General features: G+C 43.5%; 1 protein-coding gene across 2 annotated transcripts; it reads left to right on the forward strand.

The window, feature by feature from the left end:
• Window positions 1–1,598: 1,598 nt before the first annotated feature.
• ARHGAP19 (Rho GTPase activating protein 19) lies at window positions 1,599–23,927 on the forward strand. Of its 2 annotated transcripts, none has more exons than XM_077349455.1 (12): window positions 1,599–1,697; window positions 12,512–12,777; window positions 16,159–16,239; window positions 16,471–16,680; window positions 16,936–17,162; window positions 17,773–17,859; window positions 18,659–18,724; window positions 19,548–19,739; window positions 19,889–19,981; window positions 20,708–20,818; window positions 21,339–21,413; window positions 21,796–23,927. In XM_077349455.1, the coding sequence occupies exons 1-12, from the start codon at window positions 1,630–1,632 to the stop codon at window positions 21,850–21,852; spliced, it is 1,533 nt and encodes a 510-aa protein (XP_077205570.1). In that variant the 5' UTR covers window positions 1,599–1,629; the 3' UTR covers window positions 21,853–23,927. The 2 variants fall into 2 exon arrangements, with proteins under 2 accessions (XP_077205570.1, XP_077205571.1); XM_077349456.1 differs by lacking the exon at window positions 1,599–1,697 and adding an exon at window positions 10,955–11,032.
• Window positions 23,928–27,778: the final 3,851 nt, after the last annotated feature.

Here is a 27,778-nt window from a genome sequence, read left to right on the forward strand (position 1 = left end):
TTCGCCAAGCAAAGCTATCGCCCTATCTGACCTCAGAATACCTTTCCACAGTGATCCATGCAGTGGTCATTTCTAGACTGGATTACTTTAACTTGCTCTATGCAGGCCTTCCCTTATCCCTTATTCCCTTATCCCTGCTTTGGAAACTACAGTCGGTTCAAATGCAGCTGCCTGACTTGCTTTGGAAACTCCCAAGCACCATGGAAAGCCCATATTACACCAATACTTAAGCAGTTGCACTGACTACAATTGAATATCTGATAAGATGTAAGGTGTTGGTGCTCCCCTTCAAGGCCTTATGTGGTCAGGGTCCTGCATACCTCAAGGACCATCTGTTTGTCTATTTTCCCCGAAGACTGACTGGTGGTAATTCCTGGCCCCAGAGAAATCTGCCTGGCTGTGACCAGAGCTAGAGCCTTTTCATCTGTCAACCAAATCTGGTGGAATGAGCTCCCTGATGACATCAAGGCGATGACATCAAGGCCCTAGTGCAAAATGGCGCTCTTCTGCCAGGTTTTTGGATAAAACCAGCAACAAGGACTCCAATCTGACCCAACTGCCTGGAAATTGCAATACTGATGACCATGTCCCCTCATCTGGCAGAATGTTCTTTGTGATCTTGTTATTTACTAGTTATGCCTCCTTGCCTCCAATGGTTACAAATGTTGCAGTGTGTTTTCTAGTTTCTATGCTCCATGTTCACCCCCCTGAGATGCCAAGTAAGGGGCTGTATAGAAGCCTAACTGAGAGTCACAACTGATCAATTACAGTGATCAGTTCCCTGAAGAAGAGTGTGGGAGACTGCACTCTATGGCATTATACTATGCTGGGGTGACCAAACTGTCCAGATTTCATTGGACAACAATTTCCAATTCCCTGCCAAGGGCTCATGGGAATTGTAGTGCATGGACATCTGGAGAGCCACAGTTTGGCCACCCCTGTACTATGCTGAGGTAAATTGTTGCCTCCCCAGAAACCACCCTCTCTCGGTTCCATCCTAGAACTGGCCAATCTTTAGATGGCCTGTAATTAGGGTTGCCAGCTCTGGGTTGGGAAATGCATTGAGACTTTGGGGGTGGACATGGGAGTGGGCAGAATTTAGAGCACATGCTGCTATGTATGCTATGGAGTCCACCCTTCAAAGCAGCCATTTTTCTCCAGGGAGAAGCCTGGAAATGAGCAGCAAAACTGGGGGATTCTCAGGATCCACCTGGGGACTGGCACCCCTCCAACAGTCACCTACCCCGTTGAAGACCTAAAAATAGATGTACTGGTGTGTGATCGAGGCAGTCTAAAAACCCTTTTATTAAGCGACGTTTTTATTCATGGCTTATTAATTGATTTTGGACAAAACTCCGAATCTGCAGCTCCCAGGTAAATTGTCCTAGCTGGATGATCACCTCTGACGCTCTCCTGTCACCCTCCGCTTCACGCAAGACGGGACTCACAACGCCCGACGAGCACGCTGCAGGACTTTCCTGCCCACTTTTTGGTTTATTCTCCCACGGGCCGCGTGGGGGCGATAGGCGTTAGCCACGTTCGAACAGGCCAATGGGTGGATGAAAAGGAGGAGAGAGTGGGCGGGACTCCTCTGGAAAGGACCAATTGCCTTTTGGCACTCAACGGCCAATGGGACCGCAGAGCGGCAAGTATGAGATGGCGGAGTCGGCTTTGACGGGCGGCCGGGAGCCCTGCAGGTAGGAACCGTTGGCGGCTTCCTCGCGAAGGGGCCGAGCTGAATCGGCCGCCGATCAGTGGGGCTTGCAGGGGATTTAGAGGGACGGTCGTGTGAAAAGCTCTAAGGCCCTGCGGGGAGGCAGCGGGCTGGATGCAGTGGGAGCAGCCGTTAGATGTCCAACCGCGTTTGGGGAGAAGCAGTTCGCTGCATTTCCCGTTGGCCTTTGAACAGGGGGGATATGGGAATGGCAGTTTTAGCAAAGCCCCAGACTAATCTCCCTGGAGTGTATAACCTTCACGTTTACTTGCCTAAGGGGACTGCAATGGGATCATCTCAATGGGATCATCTCAATGCTGTGCTATTGTGCTTGACAGCAGCCACGGAGCTGTGGCTGGTTGTCTGGTGATGAAAGCGTTTACTGTGGCAGGCCTGGGCCTGCAAGTCTACGTGCATTCCCAAATGGTTTGAATAGTTGCTGCTTGCCTAGAATACCTAAATCACATTTTGTGTGACAGCTTCAATAAGGGACGTTGTCTGTAGAGCAATTGGGGAGCTTGATAAGAGTTTCTGTGGCTTAGGAATGTGTGGATGAGGCTATGAAGTGGTTCTTGGGCTTATTGTACCATAGTTTTGTGGGCTTGCACCTACATCTGGTGTGGATGAAGTACATTCTCATTTAGCAAGAGCCTTTCATATAGATAAAAGAATTAAATGTTTTCTGTCACTTCAAAGATGGATTTGTGAGTTCAGTTTATGTTATTAACTATTTCTGTTATAACCATTTCCTCCTTTCTTATTAGTCGGTTATTATGACTTTCTTGTGTCATTACAACAGTGTTTCTTCTTGGAAGGGTAAGCACTCCACCATTCAGTCTTGGGTTTGCTGGTTAAATTTGGTGTAGGGTTTAAGTCCCTTTTCTATATGCTTTTCTGGAGCTTCAGGGACATCGTCTGGCTGTCCCAAGCTGCTACCTCAACAGTACAATCCTAGAACAAAATCTGAGTCCAGTGGTAACTTTAAGACCAATGAAGTTTTATTCAAGGTATAAGCTTTTGTGTGCATGCTTATATCTTGAAGAAAATTTTGTGCGTCTTAAAGGTGCCAGTGGACTCAAACTTTGTTCTGCTGCTTCAGACCAACACAGCTACCCACGACAACCGTAGTGCAAGCATAAGTGGAAGTACCCCTTCATTACAATGGACTTAGAGTACTTATGTTTAGGATTATAACTTTGGTGATATCTATAGATGTGGACAATCCCTTATTAATATTTTCTTTTAGAAGGCTTCTGAACAATTGAAACATTTACCATTTCATCTAGTTCTTCTGAGGGTGCAGCAAGTAGAAGTAATTCTTTGATCTGTATTCACAATTGTACTATTTCATATTCATAGCAAGCCAGTCTGACAACACTACTTGATTATTTTGGGACCAGATCAATGAGGTATAATTTGCATTTGCAAATAGTGTTTCTAGATAATTGCCTTCTTCCTAGATTTGCGTTGACTGTTAAATAGACACTATGAACATAAATACTTCTGCAAGACTGGATGCATTTTAATACGCCTCTTAAGGATGGTGAGTGTAGAAAGATGGTTGCAGCTTGAAACATCTAGGCTGAGTGGGTTTTCTTCTTCCAGCTGCAGGCATTTGCAGCTTCGGGGTGGCTGGGGGTGCAAGTTGAAGGACTCTTGGCCTTGCAGACCTTGGCCAGATGAATTAATCTGGTGGTCACCAACCCAGGATGTTTTGCTTTTTACATTTTCTTTTTATTTTATACTTTGTTGTACTTGAGCTTTTTTCAAAGTATGCACCCTGTAAGCCTCTTAGGGTCCCCTATGAGGAGAAAAACTAGATAAAAAACAGGGCTTTGCTATTTTAGCTGAACATAATTTTTTCTCTGTGGCTTTGCCTGCTTTCAGCTATAGCGCTTACTTTCTGAAGCCATATTTAATTTTAATCAACTTTTGGGATGCAGAAATAGAACACGATGTCTGCAGGGATTAAGGGGTGCTGCTTGCTTACATCTGTTTCTATTGTACCTGTTGCTGAGGGAACTTCTTGGCAGTCTTGCCACTGCTGGAAGTACCCATATAGCTGTTGCATTGGATTGGGGTTCCCAACCTTTTTGAACTGTGGACGCAATCACAAAATGGGTGCTGCAGCAGCTGGAGGCAAGTATGCAGATGAAGCAAGGTTAAGAGTGGTAATTTAAACAATATTCTGGGAAAGACAAGTGAGAGAATTAAAACCAATATTCTGGTGGCAGCTGCTTCTCTAATCATATTTTAATTAGCACAATCAGTCAGATTTCTAGGGGCTAATCAGAAGCCTGGCTAGGCAGCATGTGGCCCCACCCACTTTCAAAAACACTTGGTGGGCACTGGGAAATGGATTGTTGGGCACCATGATGCTGATAAGTACCCTCTTGGGGACACTTGCATTATACCAGGGGTGTCTAACTGTGGCTCTCCAGATGTCCATGGATGTCTGAAAAAACATAGTTTGGACATCCTGGCATTAGATGAATTATCCTTTCTCTGTTACGGAGAAGAGGGTGCTTTCTACCTTGAACTTGAAACCTCAAGTTTTGAATCTCTTAAAATTGTACAAAATAAAGCCAGATCTGGAGAAATTGGTTTGGTATCTAAGTTTATGTTACCGCTTTGCCTTCATCTTGAGCTTCATTTATCAAAATTTCTCATCTAAAGTTCATGTAACCTTGTCTGGGACAGAAGGTCTGTTCGTGTATCATAAAAAATAGTAGAGCAAAACAGACAAAAACAAAACAAAACAAAAACCTGTGCAGAATTGTGAGCCAAAGCTAGAAATGGAAACTTGACTGCCAAGTAGGGGTAGATAGCATATGAACTGGTATTGGTCTTGTGACTCTGTCTTAATGTATATAGTCAAAATGTTTTTTATCACATTTAGGAAGATGTATTTTAAAGAATCTTATACTACTTATGTTTTGCTATGCGTAGTTGAACCTGTCTCTATCTTCCCCTCACTTCAAACTGAAAAACCAGAACTATACACAGTGTTCCAAAAGAAGGCTCACCATAGATCAGCCTTTCTCTACTGTTTTACTATTGAGAAACCCCTGAAACTTTCTTCAGGCTTTGACAAACTCCAGAAATGGTGTGATGGCGCTGAGTATGGTTGGGAAACATAGCTGTGTACATGCCCACCCAGGGCCCCTCCCCTTCCCACCCCTCCAGGCTCATCATTGACCATTTTAGGGGGGGGAGAGGTCAACATGACCATAAATGGTCATATCTCCAGATAAAGGTTTAACAAATTTAGAAAATATATAGAAAATTAATTGACTCCTACTCGTTCAGGAAACCCTTCCAGGGCTATCAAGAATCCCCAGGGTTTCACAAAAGCCTGCCATAGATCTATTAAAAGGAATTACAAACCAGTTTGATTTATTTATTGCTTTTTCATCTCATTTTACCTCTGAGATGTTCAGGGCAGCATGCAAAGATATTTCTTCCTCCTTTTTATCTTCACAAAAAGTGTTGAGTAGGTTACTCTGAAAGAAAGATCGGTCCAAAGTCACCTAGTGAACCATATAGTTCATTGGGGATTTCAGCCTGAGACTCCTCAGTTGTAGTCCGACAACCTAACTACTATACCATGCTGACATTTCACCAGTTGTTCATTTTTCACTAGCCACTCGTGCTGCGTCATATTGGTTGTAAAACCATTAGGGGGATAAGAAGTTGAGATGGATTTATGTGTGTCTAGCTCAAGGCAGCTTAGAACATATCCCAAGGTATGGGGGCCATATATTGCCACAAACTCTGGCTCTGTGATGCCAGCATGAAGAATGCACTGTAGAAATAGGTGCCATAGTGCTGTACTTTGTTAAACCACAGCACAGGGCCACGAGAGTGTGGTTGCTGTTTATCTTTCAATGCAAGCTTAGAGTGATGCAGGTATTTGGAATGACTGTTTTAGGGATGGGGAGATGATGCGGCAGCAGCAAATGTGGGGGGAGCAAGGGGAAGAGAGGGGAATAAAGGAAAAAATGCTTGACTGCCCCTTTAGTAGATTTGCAAAGCCAGATTTGTTCTCTTACACAATCTCCATTGGTTATGCTTGTTAGTTCGCTGCTATTTTTGTTCTGTTTGTGCAGCTATAGCTCCCTTATTAAAATGGTTGAGAGAAGCTATATACGTGGGGGGGAAATTGTACTGCAATGGCTTACTGCCCAAGTAATCAAGCAGTAATTGTTGCCAGTGAGCATAAATGGGATGCATGAAACAGTTCAGTGGCGACATGTTAATGATAAGCTGATGCTTTAAACGGAAAACAAAAACAAAAAAACACATAGTACTATTTTTGCCCCAAGATTCAGCCTAAATTTATATGGGATCTGTGCGTAAGCCAGGAACTGGACCCTTCATTCTCAGTAGTTATTAACAAATGTTGACTAGTTCTTTAAATGGCAATGATCTTTCATAGGAAACTGTCAAGTCTATAGTTTGGTGCTCAGTGTGACACTTTCAAATTCACATGGTTAATTCATCCTAGAGAGGAAGGAGTTGTGTCTAACAGCTCTCCAGGAGTTTCTTCTCTCTCCCAGAGCTAGTTTCTGTTCCCTTCCTTTTTCAGCTTTTTGGACTCTGGTAAGTTCTGACAATATCCAGGAAGCTGGTAATTACATAGCCATATCTAAACAGAAGGACCCTGCCCCTTTTGGCATGCCATGGAATTATGGAGCCCTGTATGCGTGCTGGACACAAATAGCAGAAGCTCAAAGGAAGGAAAAAGCTGGCTAAAAAGAGATTTCAGTGCTTCAAGTAAACAAGAGTAAAAGGAAGCTCTTTACAGGCACGTCTGGGTGCAATGACTTCCTAATTCATTGGCATTTGGCATTAAAATCAAAAGCATTTTTATTACCAGTCAAGTTAGAGCCAGGACTTAATATGTGAAACTGATGGATGAAATAAGATTCCTGGGTTGTGTAGGTAAACCAAACTGAATGAAATGGCTCCCCTCACACCCTCCTTGTAATGATTGATTTAACAGTACAACTTTGCAGTTTGCAGTTGCCAGAAAAAGAAGACGAGGAGGAGTTGGTTCTTATATGCTGCTTTTTCTCTACCTGGAGGAGTCTGAAAGCGGCTTACAATCTCCTTCCCTTTCCTCCCCCCACAACAGACTCCCTGTGAGGGAGGTGAGGTTGGGAGAGCCCTGATATTACCACACAGAACATCCCCATCAGTGCTGTGACGAGCCCAAGATCACCCAGCTGGCTGCATGTGGGGGAGTAGGGAATCAACCCTGGCTCACCAGATTAGAAGTCTGCACTCCTAACCACTGCACCAAGCCTGGGGCTTTCAGTGCAGACTATAACCAAGCCTCTAACTGAAAGAAATACTTTGATTAACAAATACAGTAATTCAGTCTATAGTCACTATAATAAGAATATTATATATTCCTGTTCTCCTTTTTTCCAACCCATAATACTGAAGCCTCTTTCTTAGAAAGTTTTCAATGTCTTTCTGTTTGCTGGAATAATAAAACCTTTCTCCTCTAGCTCCAAGCAAAATAATTAGTCATTGCTGAAAGGCAAGTTTGATTATGAGTAATTAGAGTTCCCAAGTCTATGTGATCAGCATTCAAGAAATAAAAAGACTTTAAAAAATCCTTCCATACTGTCATTCATAATTAAAGATTTCTTTGTGCACTTGCTGTGATAAACCAATGGTTGTCTGATGTTGAAGTGGAGCCTCATATCAGAGCTTTTTAATATTTTTAACTTCCAGGCACCAGCCTACAGTTTTCAGAAACCAACAAACTTAAATTTTAGATCCTACACTGGTCCCTCATAAGAACCTCACCAGTTCTGAGCAATGGTCCATCTTTTCCATGATTCTGTTAGCAGCTTATGCCACTAAGCAGATGTCCTAGAAAGCCCACAGCAGGTTCACATAATCCAGGGTTTCCTGCTGCCCTGGGTCTTGGCAGGGGGGCATTTCTGGCCCTCCCTCTGTTTCTTCTCCAGAAGGCACACAGAGGCTGCCCCAGGATAGCTCATTCCCCACCTTCACCAATGTCCTCTGAGTTGAAAGAGGCCAGGAGACCTTGGCAATTCACTGGCAGCAGGGCATGCTGAGGCTGCCTCCTCTTCTACCCAGTAAACTTCTGAAACCGGCAAGAAGTTGGAGGCAGAGAGATGACTCCTTATTAGCCCTTCCTGGCCTAGGGTTCCCTCCAGATTGGAGCTAAACTACCAGGGGTGGGCCATTCCTGACTGAGGGCCATCTCCTATTGGTGGAATATTTTCAAGAGAGCCCATCGGGTAGGGAGTAAATTGTCTGCATGCAATCTGAACTGATTGCCCTCATTGGCAGAGTGCTCTCTCTCTCTCTCTCTCTCTCTCTCTCTCTCTCTCTCTCTCTCTCTATGCAGCACACCCCCAAGGAAGGCCAATCAGGTAGAGAATGAGTTGTCAACTTGAGCTTTGTTATGTACTCACTTGGAGCACCACAACTGAAGAAAGATGTACAGAAATGAACAGGTCCAGATGAGGGCTATGAAGATTGTGAGGGGCTTGGAGACCAAGTTATATGAGGAAACGTTGAGGGAGCTTGGTCTGTTTAGCCTGAAGATGACTAAGAGGTTACCATCTTCAAATACTTGAAGGGGGGATGTCATAGAGAAGATGGAGAAGGTGGAACCATCTTCAAATCTTGAAGGGCTGTCATAGAGAAGATAGAGCAGAGGGTCTAATTAGAGTGGTTCCTCAGTGGAACAGGCTTCCTTGGGAGGTGGTGGGTTCTCTTTCCTCGGAAGTTTTTAAGCACAGACTTTATAATCATCTGACAGAAAGGCAGATCTTACAAACTTAGGCAGATTATAAGTGGGTAGGCAGGAAGGGATGTGCCAGTGTTTGTCTCTTGTGGCCCTTCCTTGCATACCCTAGAAATCATCGCTGTGGGATGGTAGGTGAATTTCCTTTAGGCCAGGCTGGATTCTGGGGATTTTTGGTGGTGGGGGAATCACTAGGGCATGAAACTGGAGTCACTGTAGGTAGGCAGGTAGTTGTGATTTCTTGCATTGTCCAGGGGGTTGGACTAGATGACTCTGGAGGTCCTTTCTAATTCTATGATTCTATGTTTAATGATAATTCTTTCTCTCATAACTCCAATCTTTAGGTTTTAGTCTAACTGGCCCATAATTCCCTTTTAAAAATTGACATAGTGATTTACAAAGCAGATGATTGGATTTGTCTAGCTTTTGAAAAAGAAAAATTGAAACCACAGGGACACCAGTTCAGATCAGGGATGCTAGGGGCAGAAAATACTGATTTAGCACCCCCCGCCCCACATAATTTCATCTGTCAAAACGGACTCCTCCAGGATAAAGACAATATTTGCCTTTTTATTTTCCTAAAGTAAAAAATTAATTAATGATCGGCATGGTCAGTGGCAAAAGGAAACGTGGTCGCCAAAGGATCCGCTGGCTTGACACGATCAAAGCCGATACAGGGATGACCATGAACCAACTAAAAGAATCGGTCATTGAAAGCTTTCCTATAGAATCGCCAAGGGTCGGACACAACTGAACAGATAACATCATCAAAGTAAAAATATTTTGGGTGGATCACCTTTGATTAGTGAAACCACACAGGGAAAACTCAAACTCCTTTAGTCCAAATATCCTCCTCACAGGGTGAATTGTATCTTCAAAATATTGGAAAACCTTGTTACAGTTCTTTTACGATTATCTCTTGGTTTTGCCTTTTGCTGCTGTGAACCCCCTGGTCTCCCTTGAGCTCTGTTAACATAAGCCATTGGAATCGGGGCTTGAAGAATTTCACAAATGAAGTTTTCTTATGTTTCTCATTACCTCTCCTGGCCCCTTGAACAGTTGACAGGATCTATCTTCAACACAAGCAACAAAATCTAGCCATGCTATCTACTATTTATTTATTATATTTATTATACTATGCGAGTAAATGCAGTTTTCCTGTTTTGCCCAGTCCAACACTGATAGGTAAGTGGCAATTAGAAATGGAGGGAACTCGCAGCAGTTGAGCAAACAAGACCATTCCTTCATATGAATAGCCAGGACTGTCCTTTTTCTGGTTTTAGATGTTTACACACACACCTTTAATATGGATGAGGTACAGAGCTTTTTCTGTTGCAAGACTGTCTGAAAGTTGTCATTGCACGAGCTGTCTCACATTTCCATTTTCATTAATGATAATAATAGGCATGCATAGTTTTGTGCGAAGGAGTTGTGCTGATAAAGTGACCTTTTGAAATGACAAAGCCCAGTAAACTAGCACAGAAGAGAGGGTTCAGGCTTATCCCAGCTGTGAGGTCTCTAGTCATAAAATAGGAATTGGACCAGACAAATATGCAGTACAAAGTTGCCGAGTGTGTGTGTCACATGTAGCATTCTTTGGGAGGGTCATGTCTAGGCCCCTTACCAGCCAACTTGTTTATTACAGCAATGTATGGTGAGTTGAGAAGTTAAAGTAAACAGCCATATACTGAAAATCATACAGCCTAAAGTTACATAGAGGGGGAGACCACAAAGGACTGATGGAGGAGGGAATCTGGCTCTCTGCTAAGCCAGTTGGAGAAGTAAGGAAAGGATGGAACTGACCTGGTAGCAGTATAGAAGATCCCAGCAGTAGGATTCTGGGTAGAGATCAGGTGTTTTCTCAAAGAAAAAGAAAACGAAGAAGAGACAATGTGAATGGACTGTAAAGATTTAAGGAAGCCTGATGAAGAAATGAAGGACAGAAGACGCGAAACAAGTAATAGTTGTGTGAGTAGGACTTGGGACACTTCGGTTAAAGTCCTTACTTAACTTTGAAGGTGATTGCGAGACTGATCCAGTAATCTACCTCACAGAGTTTCTGGAGTCTCTTGAGGATCCCAGATAGAAGAGGGTCTTTCCCAGCAGTGGCTTCCCAAGACTCTTTAGCTGGAGATGCCAAAGACTGAACTTTGGAGGTTCAATATGAAAAGCATTTACCGTATAGTGAGCCACAGGCCCTTATGTCTGTCTGTCTTGGAACATGGCAAGGAAAAGGTCTTTGTCCAGTATCCTAGTTCATTGCGGGTGATGTGGCTAGCTTCCCAGTTCCACATTCCCCTAATAAGTAACACAAGTGGCTTAATCTGAGTTCTGCTTTGGATCTGTATGAACGGTGAAGTTTCTGTGCCAAAAGGACCAATAAATGGGTCTTTGTGTCACTTAGCGTGCATGGAATTTGCATAGGCTGTGCCGTAGCAGGCAGATCTGTTTCTGAAAACAAGGAGCAAGTTCTTCTTGCTGTATCTCTGCTTCCCAATGCCTCTCCAGAAGATTTCAGCACTTGTGTAAGAGACCTAACTTTTAATTTATTTTGATAATAGATGCTATCAGACTTTAGAAAGTTTGGAGCCAAAGACCCTCCAATGAGCGGGTGCCCCCCGCCCATTGACTGGTTCTTGACCAATACTCTGGCTTCCATGGGTTTTGCTTTTATGTCTGGATAAGGGGTGGGGTGTCAGGATACAGAGAAACAAGAGTAATATAGGAGAAAACATCACCTGCTTTGTTGGCCCTCTTTAGGAAGCTATGTTGAATCCAGTTAGATTAAACTAGATTTCAGACAAAGTGCCCTCAGTAGCAGAGCCAACCATGGCTGGCATACGTGTTAAGGCAGCATAAATGCAAGCATGAGGTCAATGAGCAGTCCTTTCCAGCTGCTTGTGCAGAACTGCTCCATCTTGCTCTCAGCTTGTGAAGCGTATCAAGCTGCAGGAAAGCTTACCAAGCAGCAGTTAAAATCTGACTACACTTGGCAGTTTGCTCTTTGAAAGCCTGGAGAAAATTGCTTCTGGAGTCACCTCGTCAACTTTGCTGCTTTGATCTGTTTGTGGGGCCCGCTATGCTGCTCCGATCCACAGGGCCAGCCTTAAGATGTTTGTTGTATTTTACATCTGGCAAGGAATGCCTACTACAGGGCAGTTTCAAGTCAATCTCTATGATAATATCCCACCTTGCCTAAAAGTCTCCTCTCTGGTGAACTCCAGTGTCATCACAGTGATTTTGGATGAGTTCTTGTATAATCATTATATTTAATTTTTCTGTTTGCAACTCTGTTTCCCTGATATGTTAAGAATACATTACTGTTCTTAAATATTAAATATATGTCAGCATAACCAGACTGCATCCCAGGAAAGTAAAGCTGATATGGCTTGTAATTATGTCCTAAACAAAGCTATTTTTATTTAGGCTACTCATATTCCTATAAGGCTTGGTGTACAATTTGAAAGCAACATGCACTCCTAAAAAACGATGTTTGCAGGTTGTAGAGTGTCAGATAAGAGCTCAAAGTAAGGTGACCAGATTGTCCCACTTTTGGAGGGACATCGGGGGACACCTGGCAAATTGTACTTATGTTGCAAGTAAAATATATATATTACAATACTATTTTTGCGTTCTGTGTGTTCTATGAAAATTTTTGTTGCTCCATATAGACCAAATTTTTAATCAAGAACCCCCTCCCCCCCGGTCAATGGTGTCCCGCTTTACCAATGTTAAAATCTGGTCACCTTAACTCAAAGGTTCTTGGAGGACCTTGAACCAGTCATTTTATTCCAGCCTAACTTATTTTCAGGGTTGTTGTGTGGAAGAAATCAAGGTATGGAGGCTGCATGTGCTGTCCTAGGCTCTATGGAGGACTTTGTAATTGACAGATCCTTTAGGTCCACCTGGTTTGACTACTATATGAATACACTTCCAGGTAGAGTTAACCTGTACTTTGTTGATTTACCTGCATACAATTTAATTTCTTCTCTTGTCTTGTCTAGTGATGCCCTTTGCAGTTTTGTTATCTGCAATGACTCCTCCCTTCCCCGACAACCGATCATTTTCAATCCAGACTTCTTTGTTGAGAAGTTGCGGCATGAGAAACCGGAGGTGTTCACGGAGCTTGTGGTCAGTAACATCACCCGGCTGATTGACCTTCCTGGAGCAGAGCTGGCTCAGTTGATGGGAGAGGAAGATCCCCAGCTGCCTGGTGGGACCAGCATAGCCTCTGGGTTTTTCCGTTCCCTGATGTCTCTGAAACGCAAAGGTAGGGTCTGTGGTGTGCTGGCTAACATTTTTCTCTTGGCCTTGGTTTCCGGGTTTTGGGTTCTGTTATCTATGACCTATCATCTGAGACACATCCAGGATGTTCATGAGAAACAGACATTTTCTTGGTCTGATGAAGATCAGGCATATTTGCCTACTACAGCGCAGGGCTATACCCTGCAGAGAAGACAAGGATAGCAGTCAGGTGCTTTAATAATATGAAGGTGTCTCTTTGAATTGGTTTTTCTATGTCGGGAACTGTATCTGCCATCCAGCATCTTCAAATGGCACAATAGGAGAGAAAAAAAACTTATTGGATGAATCTTACTAGAGACAGAACTCTGGCTATGCAGGGATGTGTACAATGTAGTCCCATAAAATATTAATCTTTGCCTTCTGAGTTGGACAGGGAGGTCTATGCTGTGTATCTCTCATAGAAAGGCACTTTCTGCTCATAGGACTATGGATCTGTGACATTTTTTGGTATTCCATGTTTGGTTGCATTGTGAATTCCCTCCCTAACTTGGCAAAAATCAGTTAATTTCTTGGTTGAGCTATCCTTGCTGAATAACTCCTTTGGCCAAGCTTGCTTGAGCTAGCTATCCAGTAGCTCTCAGTCCATTCTGAAGTGGTAACTACTCCCCTCTCTGCTGCATTTAATCATCTTATGTTATCATTGAGGGAAATGTTCCATGGCTGTTTAAAGATCCTGAACAAGGAAATGGCAGTGTAAGTCAGTGGTAAGATTTCTGTTGTCTTGGTAGCCAACTGGATACTCCCTTTTGATTTTCTTGCTTTCGTGCTATCTTTCCTCCAAACTGGATTGAAATGTATAACCCCGGGACAGGGTAGTTAATGCTACTTTTAAGAAATTAACTATAAAGTTGCTTGAGTTAAGACTGCAATGTTTTTAACCTGAATGTGGGCACAAATGCCAGTCCAAAAGTCGTTGATTAAATCCCAATGAATCTTAAGGACAGAAGAAATCCAGAGAATGGAAAGATTTAAAAAAAACATAGCCCAATTCTGCTGGCTTAGTTCAATATGGTCCATAATATGTTGTGGCCTTGGCAAGTCAGTTTCTTTTAATCTTAATGTCTTAGACAGCTGGATGCCATCTGCTGTGTTTTTCTGTTTAAATTGGCTTCGTTAAATTGAAGTGATTATATTGCTGTTTGATCAGCATGAGTCAGATACTAACAGTAAGCTTGTGTGTGTGTGGTGGGGGGATGTATTGGCAGCTCTTTGAGTTCCACTGAAATATAAGTTCTTCCAGCCATGATATTTTGCTGTTCCAGCTCCGCTTTCATTTAAAAGGGGTAATAGCTCTATAGAGATTTCTTGTATAATAGAGACAAACAAAGCATTCAGGCAGTTTTGCACAAATAATTATGCAATAAAAGTGAACAAGCTAGATATGTGTTTTTTAATACTTGATAAGAGGCATTGTTAGTTTGTTACTACTGGAGTTGCCATGAATAGAAAAAATATATATCTTGGAATACTGAGGATAATCATAAGAAAAAACACAGTACTAAGGAAAGTAGTGTTGAGTTATGGCAAAGTTTGTAATAACTGACAGATTTCGTCAAAAGATCCTTGCAGCAAGATCTGACTGTGAATGATCTCAAGTAATCCTAGTAAAGTATTTGGAGTGCAGTGAGAGTAGGGAAACTAATAATAAGAGAGGAAGTACGTAAAGCTAAAACTCAGTCTTAGTTAAAGCAGTTACTACTCTTGACTGATATGGGTAGTTACTCAGATTTCATCTGTGCATCCATCCCAGAATTTCTAGAGTGTTTCATAAAAGATTATAGTCATCTGCCAGCTTCGTTGTCATAGACCAAGTTATATGAAATTAAAACCCTTTTGTGCAGTGGCACTGCATATAGCACTCTTGGTCCTGGGTGTAACTTTTTAAAAATAAAGTATGAGGGATGGGCTGAGGAACAAGGTTTCAGAAAGAGCTGTGTGACTGACAGGCAGATACAGTTCTCCCAGGAGGGAAACCCTGACATGGAAAGCCAACCCAGAGAGGTTTCTTGGGATGCTCCAGAACGGGAACCCAACAGGAAGTCATTGGTGGTTGGCCACCTTCTCCAGCTGCTGCCTCATACATAAGAAATGCACGGAGTCACTGTGGATGGGCAGGTAAGTTACAGCATGGTGCAGGGGGTTGGACTTGATGATCCTGGAGGTCCCTTCCAACTCTATGATTCTATGAAATTCATACTATGAACATGTCCAAGTTAGAACCACTATTATCAAGAGCTCTTGTACAGCTGTTTCATTCAGCACTCTGTTTTCAGGATCAGAACCAGTGTTACAGAAGGTATCCAACTATTCCCACAGTTACTGTATCTCAAGTGGGTTCTGACTACTCCAGCTGGCTCTTGACTACTCCAAATGATGAAGAGTTGGTTCTTATATGCTGCTTTTCTCTACCAGAAGTCTCAAAGCAGCTTACAATCATTCCCTTTCCTCCCCCCTAAAACAGACATGCTATGAAGTAGGTGAGGCTGAGAGATCCGTGATATTACTGCTCAGTCAGAACATCTCTATCAGTGCTGTGATGAGCCCAAGGTCACTCAGTTGGCTGTATGTGGAGGAGCAGGAATCAACCTGGCTTGCCAGATTGGAAGCAGCCACTCTTAACCATTACACCAAGCAGGCTCTCTTGTCAATTAATTTCTTAATGACCCAGGGCACAGTAGTTAATGAAGGACACCTTTCTCTCAAGAGGACAAAAACATGCTGTGTACTTGACACAAACACACATACACACTACCAGAACATCAATCACTGCTTGCTTGCATGTTCCATGGAGTTTGCAATTTCCAATATAACTTGTTTAGTTTTCATAAATGTTTTCCTTGGCTTTCTTCTTCCCAAAAGTTGAGTTCAGGCAGTCTGTACCAGCTTGCGAAGCCAACTCTAGTACTATGATGTAGCAGAGTATCTCTTTGAATTATGCATAGTTTTAAAAAATGGGACTGTAAGCAAACTACTGAAACTTTAGTGGGAAAAGGGAAAACCGAAAGGCTGATCGTCCAGTTTGAAGCAGTCAGAACCTTACAGCATAATATCCTTTAGAGAGCACAGCAAATTTAAAAAATCTGAAGCCTAATGAGCTGGTAGAAGGCATAAGAGATGGGGCATTCACAAATTTGGAGGGTGAGCATGTACTGGGCCAGGATTTATCATTTGGCTCTGTCGACATTTGTAGGTAAAGGCCTTGCATGATTCTGGTTCTCCCAGCTCATTCATATATGTGTGCGCTCTCTCTCTCTCTCTCTCTCTCTCTCTCTCTCTCTCTCTCTCTCTCTCTCTCTCTCTCTCTCTCTCTCTCTCTCTCTCACATATATTCTGTTGTCTTTTCTAGAGAAAGGGTTGGTGTTTGGAGCTCCATTGACTGAAGAAGGCATTGCTCAAATATCTCAACTGATTGAGTATCTGCACAAGAGTAAGTAGAGTTTGGCTCCCCTTCGTGAGTGGACTTGGGGGTGTGCATCCCCCCAGTCTTCTAAATAGGAGCGGCCCTTCCTAAAATCCCTCAGACATTCTCTCTGCTGGAGGGAACCAACAATATTGTAGAAAGAGAAGGAATTATGCTTTCGTGAAATGTTTCTCCCTCGCATTGCATGTCTCATACCTTTGGAACCTTTCCATCATAGTTTTTCCCTTCGCAATGCAGACCTGCGCGTGGAAGGCTTGTTCCGAGTGCCTGGAAACAGCACCAGGCAGCAGATCCTGAGAGAAGCCTTGAACAGTGGGGCAGAGATTGATTTGGATTCTGGGGAGTTTCACTCCAATGATGTTGCCACTGTGCTGAAGACATTCCTTGGGGAATTACCAGAGCCCCTACTAACCCATAAGCATTTCCATGCACACCTCAAAATTTCAGGTGAGTCAGAGAATGAGAAGGGAAATAGTCTTGCAGTGAGGTAACTTGGGATTTGTTTGTTTAGTGATAAACCAGAAATGGGATAAAAGGTACGTTCTATGTGCATGTTTAAGAGTTAAGATAGACTTTAGTGTCGTGAAAGAAAAGAATGGACAGAATTTGGAAAGGAATATTTTATTGAACTTTGTGGAGTTTCCTGGTTCCTGGGTGTTTTTTTTAACTGTAAACTATAGTCTCCTAACTCTTGGATTGTAGACCTGATGCAGTTTGATGACAAGGGCAACAAGACCAGCATACCAGATAAAGAGCGTCAGATTGAAGCATTGCAGCTGCTCTTCCTAATCCTACCACTCCCGAATCGTAACTTGCTAAAGCTGCTCCTGGACCTGCTGTACCAGACTGCAAAGAAACAGGACAAGAACAAAATGTCGGCTCACAACCTGGCTCTTATGTTTGCACCCCACATTCTGTGGCCTCGAAATGTAGGTGCCCTTAGATTCCTGGCTACTTCTTGCACTACTAGGGGCCAAGCCTGTTGCATTCAGGAATACAACGGGGTTGGTGGTGGTGGTGGAAGAACTCTGCAGACCCCCTCCCCCCCCCCCGGACCTGGAAAGGCTGCAGCAGCTGTTAAGGCAGCGTGTCCCCAGCTGCAGCTGGGTGGCTCAGTCATCTTGGAGCGAGGTGCCCTCCTGGGGAGCCACAAAGCCCAAGGGCTGGAGGCTCCCGGGCAGGGAACTCACCAGCAGGGGCAGCTCTCACGTGGCAGGAATCTGCAGCCTCTAAGCCTTGGAGGGAAGTGGAAAGAGGAGGGGTGGTCAGGGTTGGGGGACAGAAGGCCAATGGGCAGACAGGCAAGTCAGTTGGAGGAGGAGGCACTCAGGGGCGGGACAGCCACCCTGAGTAGGTGTTAAGCGTTGAGTGGCACTTAAGCAATGAGACATGCTCATCCTCCAAGCCCTTACCAGAAACATTAAGTGGAACAGATAAGCGGCTGTTTTCTGTCTGCCCTTCCTCTGCTGTTGGCTGCTGTATCCCATATCTATCTGTAGTGGCTAACTTATTCTGCCTTGTGCATCTTGCTTTTGCTAGGTGACTGCCAGTGACCTGCAGGAGAACATTGCCCAGCTGAACAATGGGATAACTTTCATGATTAAGCACTCACAGAAAATCTTCAAAGTAAGTGTTCCTAGTGGGAAATGGTTGATCTGCTCTTGGTCAGATGGGAAGGTTGTTGTTTTTGTTTTTGTTTTGTAGGGGGGGAGGAATTCCTGTTGTTCATTGAGCCTCATTTGCCATCCTGAAATTCTCATCATGGCTCTTCTTTTTCTGTTGTTTACTGAATGTGCTGAGTGTAATAAATCTACTCCCTCTACTGGGCAGACTGTGCCTGACAGTGACATAGCAAAACAGGGATTTGCCTTTTATTTATGAGATCTCTCGCACATGTGGGTTGCAGAGGGTGGAGTTCTGCCTTGGTGAGGGAGGGTGTCTGGGTACTTAAATGTTTCTGGTGTGGGTTAACAGCCTTCAGCGGACTATGACAATCACCTTGTGCCTGATCAGTTGCTATGACATCCACATTTTCCTCTTAGTCTTCACTCTTTTGGGGATTGCGGCATGTACAAGGAAGTCCCAGCAGTTCTCTCCCTTATGCTTTTGGTTATAAGCAGATGCACCCCTGGAACTATCATCCATTCCTTGTCTTGGGCATAGGTAATTATTTTAGGTCCAGACTTTGGCTTATGTTTCTTCATTTACTTCAAAGTAAATTCACTTTTCTTCCATTTTATCCTCCCAACAATCATATGCAGCAGTTAATACAGAGAGGATATTGACTGGACCAGGGTCTCTCAGGGAACTTTCATGGCATAAGTGGGGATCCAGAGCCAGGTCTCCCAGATACCTTTCTGACAGTCTGAACCACTGCACCACACTAGCTCTTGTCTGATGCCCCCTTATTCTCTCATCTTCTAAGGCTCCATCGTACATCCGGGAGTATGCCAGACAGTATTATTTGGGCTCTAGAACGCATGCCTCCAAGGTAAGAACAGTGACCACAGAAGGGAGTACATGGTATGAGGTTCATCAGGGTGAAAACTGCTACAGCAGATTTAGGAGGTCAAGCATTGCCCAAAAGGGATTTTGATGGGGAAACCCATGTGTTCAGGGCTGGAAGACTTGATTAGAGCCTGGAATTGTTGATGATAATATTCTAATGAATATACCCTTTCTAGTTAGTCTCTAGAAAACTGAGCAAACTCTCAGTAAACTGTCAAAAGATTACACATTAATATCTTGGAGGATTGACTGTTGGATTGTGGCCCAGCTTGGCTCTCTCCATGGCTGGATGTCAAACTTGCACCAGATTTAGAATCACAGAGTTGGAAGGGGCCTCTAGGGTTATCTAGTCCCTGCAGGGATGCAGGAAATTCACAACTACCTGGTCCCCCATAATGACCCCAATTTCATGTCCAGATGATGCTCCTTCCCAACCTCCCCTCCCAAATCCCTGGTCAGTCTGGTGTGGAGGAAATTCGCCTTCTTGACCCCAAAGTGGCAATCAGCATTTGCCTGGGCATGCAAGAAAGGACCATAAGAGCCAAGCTCAGACACAGTCCCTTCTGCCCACACACTTACAATCTGTCAAAGTTCACAGAATCAGCATTTCTTTCCGATGGCTACCTAGCCTCTGCTTCAAAACTACCAAAGAAGGTGAACCCACCACCTCTCAAGGAACAATGTTCTTGTCATTAAAACTAGAATGACAGGAACAACACCTAACCTTGGAGGCTAGACTTGTAGAAGAGGATCAGCTTGAACCAAACAGGCCAATGATGAGCTGAACTACCTTCTGGTTTCCACAGGATGACATGGACTTGCCCATGCCCCGGAGTTTCAGGAACTTCCAGCTCCTAAAGTTCAAAACACAAGGATTGTTGGATTCCTCTGCCCACCAGGAAGAGACACACCAGCACACAGAGGAGGCACTGAAAGAACTGTTCCGCCATGTTCATAATATGCCAGACTCTGCCAAGAAAAAGAAACTAATTCAACAGGTAAGGAATGACCTTAGACAGTTGGACTAGAACAGGGAAGCAGGAATGAGGCTTCCTGCTTGAAGTAAGAACTAGGGGTTGGGCTTTGGAGTGGATCATTGAACAACAGAACCTCAGTGATGGTGCTATTAAAATGTGTATTTCCCTAGTTTCACAAGCACTCCAATGCTCTCACTCCTGGGCTAGATACACCCACACCTCAGAAGCGGACACGCACCCGTTCTTTCAGTGGCCTCATCAAGGTAAGGTCTTTCTAACATTAGCAGTGCATTGTGCTGTGTTGATACCATTCAAGGCAACTTTCAGGCCTCTTAGTGTCCTACCCACTTGTATATTCCTTCTAGCTTGGTATGATAAGTTAATACTAAGTGTTAGTACCCAAACTGGCATACACGTGAAGGCCTTGCAACATACAAAGGTGCCCCCTTGCTAGTGTGAACACATGCCTTTCGGCCACTTTGGTACTTGGTATTTAGCCTTTGTATACCAAAGTCCAGATTCAGGCCAACACTCAAAAGAACAAGGAGGAATAAGCTTAATAAACAGAAATTATTTTTATTTAATAAAGAGAAAAGAGACTTGGGAATTTACTCTTCTAAGAGCAGAATCTCAAGGTGCAAAGGCTAAAATAGGTGGTAATTTAGTGATAATTTCTTCCTGCTGTACTTCATCTTGTATAACATAGCCTTGTGGGAATAAAGATGTAAGTTATTCCTTAATTCTAGGCCTCATGCTTTGCAGCTGCAGGGTTTCGTTGTAACTGGATGACTGTAAATTTCAGGAGGCCTTGATGGCATTGGTAGTCTTTACTGCTCTAGATGAATGCATAAAGCCACTGCTGGCTGCAGGTAGGAGGGGGAGGGTGAAATGGAAATGCCAGCTAGCTTCCCTGTTGGAGGAACATGAACATCCAGCCAAAGGTGGACCTAAACAGTCCCAAAATAACCTTTTGTTTTTCCTTAATGCAGCGTAAGGTGTTGGGGAGTCAAGTGTCCTTGGACAAGAAAGGGAAAGATGCTGCTTTGGAACCTGCAGGCACCAAGGATCCAAAGCATGGCAGCGAGGAGAATGTCAACATGGTAAGACTTGCTGGAAGAAGGATTTTTATTTTTGCATCATGCTAATAGGGTCCTGGATCAGAATTGCTCTACTAGAGCTTTGCCTACACTTCACATCTTTCTGCATTGTTTTGACTTCCTAATCTGTTCTGAATATAGTGGGAAGGCTGGCCCTAACACCAAGCTCTAGAAGGTTTTTTAGAATGATTATGTTCCTCTGCCTCTTTCTGCACCCTGGTATTTTTTTCTCTTCTTATACCTTGGCCATTAGGTTTGATCCCTGAGTCCTACCAGCTTGTACTCTTTCCTTCAGAATAAAGGCTCCCCTTCTCCCCAGTATGTGTTTTGTTTAAACTCCCTAGAAACATATGTCTTATTTGCAGTACAGTACCATACATCTGTGTGGCTTGAGTAACTTCATGTTACAATTTAATTTGAATTTACATAAGCCATTTCCCAGCACCTTGGTCCATCCTTGCTTGTTTTTTGGAGTGAGATTCAGAGGCCAGAGTTTCTAATGTGCTTTTCTTGTTTTGTCTAGTTGCAGAAATCTGGTTCTTCTCCAACAATCAATGTCATTCGAGCAAAACTGAAGTCCTTGGAGCACAGAAAAGAGGTGAGTTAATTTTTTACATACATGCATTAGTGTGTTTCAGCAGCAGATACCAGTAATCTCATAGTTTCCTCTTTGGCATGAAGTTTCTGTACCCTCAGTGCATGCCTAAAGAAGGCCTATGGGACTACAGCCTTGAGTGCCCCTGTGTCTAATCCCAAAATATTGTCTCAGGGCGTTTCAGTTTCAACTGGCCTTTGTATACTCCAGTCATGAATACAGTTTAAGGGAGAGTGGTAACTCCCAAATCAGCCAGATTGGGCATCTTTGATAGTGTGCAGAGTTCATGCTAAAAGTGTGAACCTTGAATTTGGGCTTTTCCCAACAGGAGATAAAGTTTAGCCAGACTGCAGCATAATTCCAATCTATTCTTTTCTTGGCACAGGACACCTGTAAACGGACTCGGTCGCATGGATGTTCAGCTGAGGAGTCTTCTATTTGAACATCCACTTGATGATTTCTATGTGCAGCGAAGTCTGACAAACCTGTGAATAGTACCTGCTCCCCCAAGCTGTGAGCAAACTTTTGTGCCAGAGTTCCTCGATCCCTTTAACTCCACTTACTGGAGCCTGGCCAACTACTGAGTGTCTGCTAGAACAAGACACGTTCTTCCATCAAGCATGGAAGAGAAAACCACTATCTCTGAAATGCACCCAGACTGAACAAGAAATGCACTGTAGCTTGTCTTTGGAGAAGCTGCTGTTGTGTACAGTTTGTCCTTTGGGACTGAACCAGACTGTTACTTGGTGGCTTGCTTGTCACCACACTTTTAATGTTTGCTCTTTATCTCTCAAGCCTATTAACATCCACAGTGGAGTCAGGTTTTCAGCCCTTCTTTTGGCAGCTATACTTATTTCTTAGATTGGAAATCTCTCTTTTGTGGCTATTGATAGGGTTGGGGAAGCAGCTCTACTCTCAGTCATCTCTTGCAGGTCACTTAGGTCGCTCTTGGGCCTGACCAAGCTTGCAAGGATCCCAGAATGTGTAGCTATTGCCATTCGGACATCTTGGGCCTTAGCAAGGCTGCATGGGGAAAGAGCGTCTATAAATGGCCTCCTTAGTTTCATTCCAGCATGCAAAGTGGTCTCACACTTTAAAGAATTTTTCTCTGCTCAAAATGGCTCCACCTTATCCATATGCCTCTGCTGCGTGCTCTTGTGCTCTTGCTCCTCCGCCATCAGAGCTGATTACCAGAGGCACAATGTCAGCTGAAGCGTTGCCGGGTGGTATCTGTCATCTTCACGTTGGCTGTGGCCCAGGCTTTGACACAGGCTTTAACAATGCTTGTTAATACAAACGGGAACTTCCTTTCCTTTGGGGAAGTAGAATCCATTGAAAAGAGAAACAGTTCCTTTTCTCCTGTTGTCCAGAGAAGAGAACAGGAGGACAAGTTTTGTAGTATTGTGTCTGTTTGGATGGAAGGTTGGCCACAATAGCACTGACAGAGACGTGAAGCTGTTAGGTTTTCTTAAGGAAGCGGGCTTTATCAAGCTGAACATCCAGCAGCCCTCAGTAATATGAATTTTAAAGAAAGCAGAAATGAATCTGTGTGGTTTAATATCATATTTATCTTCCCTTGGTAGATTCCTTTTGTCTAAGTTGCAGGGGAATTGACCGCAAGCTTTGGTATGCTCTTGAGAACACAGCAAATGAAGAGTGTATATGTGCATGAGCTAAAGGGCAGATTTCAAAAGCTGGATCAGGAGCTCATCAAATACTTTATGGTATATCCAGATGGGGAGTACAATATCACTGATGCCCAAACACAGCCAGAGAAAAAGCAGTGGGGAACTTATAACATGGTGAAGTCGTAGCAGTGAGGGAGAGATGGTGACAATAAGTGTGTGCCTAGGTGGTGTTGCAGGTGTTGTGCATGAAAGCAGCTTAAGCCAAAAATTGTCCTCCCCTAGATACACTTTGTGTATATGGCGGGAAAGATGAAAGATCAACAAGAATCTAACTGGAGAGCAAAAGCCCTCTTCATACAAATCCAACCAGCATTTCTGAAACTCCCGATAGAAATGAGAGCTAGCTTTTCCCCTGGTTGGAGGGAAGATGCATTGATTGCGTTGAGGGAGAGGCACCTCTGCAAGGAGAGTCTTCTGAAACGCGGGGCGAGGCCATTCAATCTCAGCGGCAACGAGGTAAATGGGGCCTCTAAAATGGCTGCCAGTATTCTCATGATTCCTGGTCCAGCAAAAAGTGTCCCATGGATTCAGCAAATGGTGGAGAAATTTTTATAAAGCCACTTGCTCCCTTAACTGTTAAAGAGGTCATTAGATTTTAGCAATACTGGATGTGAAAGTGACTCTACTTTTCAGCCTGTTGTCTCTGCTGCAGCTTCTGAACACAGAGCTGTGCCCAGAGCTTTAATGTTCTGTTTCTCTAATTCTTGCTGTCTGTGACTCATTTTTCTGTTCCTTGTATGTAATGTATTTGTTTTCTTGATACGTTACTCTCTCTGTTAATGTGAAACTTCTGTATTAAATGCTGTTTAGTATTTGTGGCTTGTTAACAGCTTCTTGAGTTGATTTTTTGTTTTTACACAAACTGGAGCTCAGATTTGTAAAATGAGAGTTTGCTGCCATTCGTTGGCTTGAAAAGGGTTTGCTTCTGGAACAGAATTAGGCTTGGCCAAGGAGCCTTCTGTACTTTGGGTAACATCCTGTGGGAAACAGGGTCACATAATCTAGGCCTCTCTGTATTGGCGAATGAATCTGAACAGCTGCAGGAAATACTAAAATATACCAAAGATTCTTAACCAGCTCAGTGATCAATCATTCCACAGAAATTTCTTTATATTGGGGAAGGTTTGGGGTCATCTTTGTTCTACCTTGACAAATATCATTCTTAAGGATGCACTTCATTTTCCATGTGCCACAGCCCAGAAGCTGTCTGAAATACAGCTGTAGTTAATATCCTTGTTTGCTTCATAACAGTGGTCTGGGTGTTGGTGTTCTCACAGGAATTGTGCTGTTCTGAAATAATTACAATGAGAATATTATTGCTTTTAATAAAGGAGCTTAATTAAAAGAGGCTGAACAAGAAGAATGGAGCTCTAGCTGGTTGTTATATATGGCAGTCAGTGCCCTGCTTGATTTCTTTTCTTTTTTTTAATTTGCTAGATCGGCCGTTCTTGGCTCCTGTCTTGGCTCCTAATCTTAGGTTTCAGTTGCAACAAGATGGTTAGCCATGTTACATCCTCCATTGCAGTGAGTTACTGGAACACTTGACTACAGAATAAAGATTGTAGATCCGTGTCAGCAAGGCAAAATGAAAGAAGTAGTACACAGCGAGCTTATAATGCATATGATTATATCTGCATATTGTAGTTGATCAGTCCTAAATCGTATAAGGGTCCTTGTTCAACTTTGGCAGATAAAATATTTATTTGGTGTGTTTGTATCCTGCCCTTCCTCCAAGAATTCCAGAACGCTATATATGATTCTCCCCTACTCCAGTTTATATACCCAACAACCTTGTGCAGCCAGTAAGACTAAGAAAATGGCAGCACCTTGTCACTAAGTAAGTTTCATAACAAGTAGGGACTTGAACCCTGATCTCCCTGGTTCTAGTTAAGTGCTGTAACCACTGTACAATGCTGGCTCAGATAAGTAGTGGTGGAATGTGCCATCAAGTTGCAGCTGACTTATGGTGATCCTATAAGGTTTTCAAGGCAGGAGGTCAGAGGTCATTTGCCATTGCCTGCCTCTTTACTGCCGCCTTAGACATCCCTGGTGGTGTCTCATTCAAGTACTAACAAGGGCTGACCCTGCTTAGCTTCCGAAGTCTGACAAGATCAGGCTAGAATGGGCCATCCAGGTCAGGGTCTTACGTAAACAGATTTCCCAAAGTGCCCACAATTAAGATTTGTTGTATGCAAGATTACCCTACATCTTTTTCAATGTTTATTTTTCAGCATTTTATCATCATTAATACAATTTTCATGCTATATAAAGTAAAGACAACTTGCTCAGTCATTATGAAACTGACAGAAAAACTAAAATATGTTTAGAAGTTTAAATGTGCTAATATTTTTTGCATCCATTTTTTTGCCTTTCCATAAAGTATATGGAATTTTGCTTTTCCTTGGATGAAATGAAAAAGTCAAGAATATTCCCAGTCTTGCCCTCATCTCTATGGTGAAGATCCCTTGAGCATTCATTCAAGCTGTATGGTTTTATAGCTCCCGTATGAACAGGAGCTAAAGGTCTAAGGGTTCAGTACAAACAGTCTAAAGCTGAACACTAAAGGGAAAAACTAGAGATGGCATGAACACGATGAGGTGGCTGGAACAGCAGGAAGCAACTCACTCCTGCTTCGACTTCTGCTTTGCTTCCATCTTAGCCTACTGCTCTTGCATCCCAGTTGGCTGTCCTTTCTTCAGCTCAGTTCCCACCACCCCCAGCCCAAAAGCTGGTCTGTTTCCTTGGTCTGCGTAGGCTGTGGCTCCGATTCATTTTCAACAGTGGCGGCGGCTGCTCTGCCCTTTAAAAGAAAATCATTAACAGCTGGCCAACTGTTCCAATGAGTGAGGAAGAATGGCACCATTTCCAAAGTTTTATATCCCATAGGATACAGTACTTCACTGTATGCTGTCACAGGACTGGGTTCTGTAGCTTAAAATAACTTGGCAAAGGGTTAATTGTCAAAACAGAATGAACAGAGCAAGTATGGGCTTCCTGTTCATTCCTGACTAGTACTTTTCATGGTTTAATTTTTGATGGAGCACGATCTTTTCAGAGCAATTCTATTGCGGTAATGATGTTACTTAATATCTGTGAACAAAAAGAACTGAGGTTTGATCTGCCTATTCAAGCACCTTATGGCCCGTCTGCTATTTAAGTGATCGAGTCCTGCCAAATTCTGTGTCCCCAGTAGGGACTGTATTTTGCTGTCTTTGTGGCTTGCAGCATTTTGTTCTGACCTTTCCAAATGGTTGAAGCAAGGGTTTAAGGACTTGGACCTGGAACGGCAGCTACACATGGGAAGCAAACTGTCCCTTTTTTCTTATTCTGTTTTTCCCTCAAGTGTCTCTAGGGAGTATTTGTTACCATTATTTCCACATCTTGTGATGTTTTGGTGTCACTAAGTTTTCCCATTACTCAGTCTTTAAGTCACACCGACCATACACTGGAGCCTCATGGTGGGGTGTATGGATGTATGTATATGGAACATATACATTTTCCCATTGCCTGATGTTCACTTAGAAGAAAAGGCAAGAAGTTGCTTTATGAACCTATTATAGTATGATGTTATCAGAATATTTTTCTTTTTCTTCAGCCTTCAGGACAACATCAAAATCTGACATGAGCATAAACCTTTTAAATTCTTACAGCTGACAGTGGCTATGCCAAGGTTTGCATCTCACAGAAAACACAACAATGATCCATCCCTTTTTCACATGACTTCTCAAAGTGCTGAAGCTTCATATAGTGCCAAGTGTCTCTCTTTAGTTATGGGGAAAGTAGTGTCATTTGACAGGAAGAGAAAGCTGACATCTGGCTATTGAAGATTGATTGCAGCCTTGGCAGCGGAAGTTGTTGGCCCTCTTGAGCAAGGATGGAGAAAGCTCTGGCCCTGGTTGAGGTCAAGCGAGCTTCCTTGGGCCAGGGACCACTGGGCAGTTGGAAGTAATGGAGTGTAAGGCGCTTTGAGGGATGTAGGCAGGAAAGTGGCCCCTCAGGTACACTGGGCCCAGATGGCGTATGGCCTTAATAGAGGCCATAGAGATGATTACCAGAACCTTAAGCCTGATCCGGAATGTGACTGGAAGCCAGCACAGCTGTTGGAGGATGGGCTGAATGGGACCTCCATAGTATTGCTGTGAGTATCCTGGCCGCTGCATTCTGGACCAGCTGTAGTCTCAGGATCAAGATTAAGGGCAGGCCTACGTAGAATGAGGTGCAGAAGACCAGTCTAGAGGTGACCGTCGCATGGATCACTGTGGCTAGGTGTTCTGGGGCCAAGTAGGGTGCTAGTAGCCTACTCTCGTGACCTGAGCCTCCATGGAGAGGGAGGCCTCAAGAATCACGCCCAGGTTCCTGGTGGAGTGAGCCACTGTTAGCTGCACTCCGTCTTCAGGCCACCACCCTTGGCTCCCAGGTCACATCCCTAGTGCCTGTCACACACACAAACACACACCTTTTCCCTGGTGTTAGGTCTACTGCAAATTCAGAACACACTATCTTGCCTATACTTTTGTTGTTATGCAGCAGCCATATTTTAGTTTGGAAAAAATATTCTTTGTAAAAGCCCCTTTGGGCCCTCATGAGGGGGAAGAAGAAGAGTTGGTTTTTATGCCCCACTTTTCACTGCTCAGAGTTTGATCTGCTGGCTCGACACAATCAAAGCTGATTCAGGGATGA

The sequence above is a fragment of the Paroedura picta genome, chromosome 8 (assembly GCF_049243985.1).
Source record: "Paroedura picta isolate Pp20150507F chromosome 8, Ppicta_v3.0, whole genome shotgun sequence".
NCBI classification, from domain to species: domain Eukaryota; kingdom Metazoa; phylum Chordata; class Lepidosauria; order Squamata; family Gekkonidae; genus Paroedura; species Paroedura picta.

Excerpts from the sequence above, each read along its gene's own strand:
- ARHGAP19 (XM_077349455.1), top strand. The coding sequence starts at position 1,630 with ATGGGACCGCAGAGCGGCAAGTATGAGATGGCGGAGTCGGCTTTGACG. Across the intron at positions 1,698-12,511 it reads GGCGGCCGGGAGCCCTGCAG|TGATGCCCTTTGCAGTTTTG; the intron begins GTAGGAACCGTT and ends TGTCTTGTCTAG. Across the intron at positions 17,163-17,772 it reads ACATTCTGTGGCCTCGAAAT|GTGACTGCCAGTGACCTGCA; the intron begins GTAGGTGCCCTT and ends TGCTTTTGCTAG.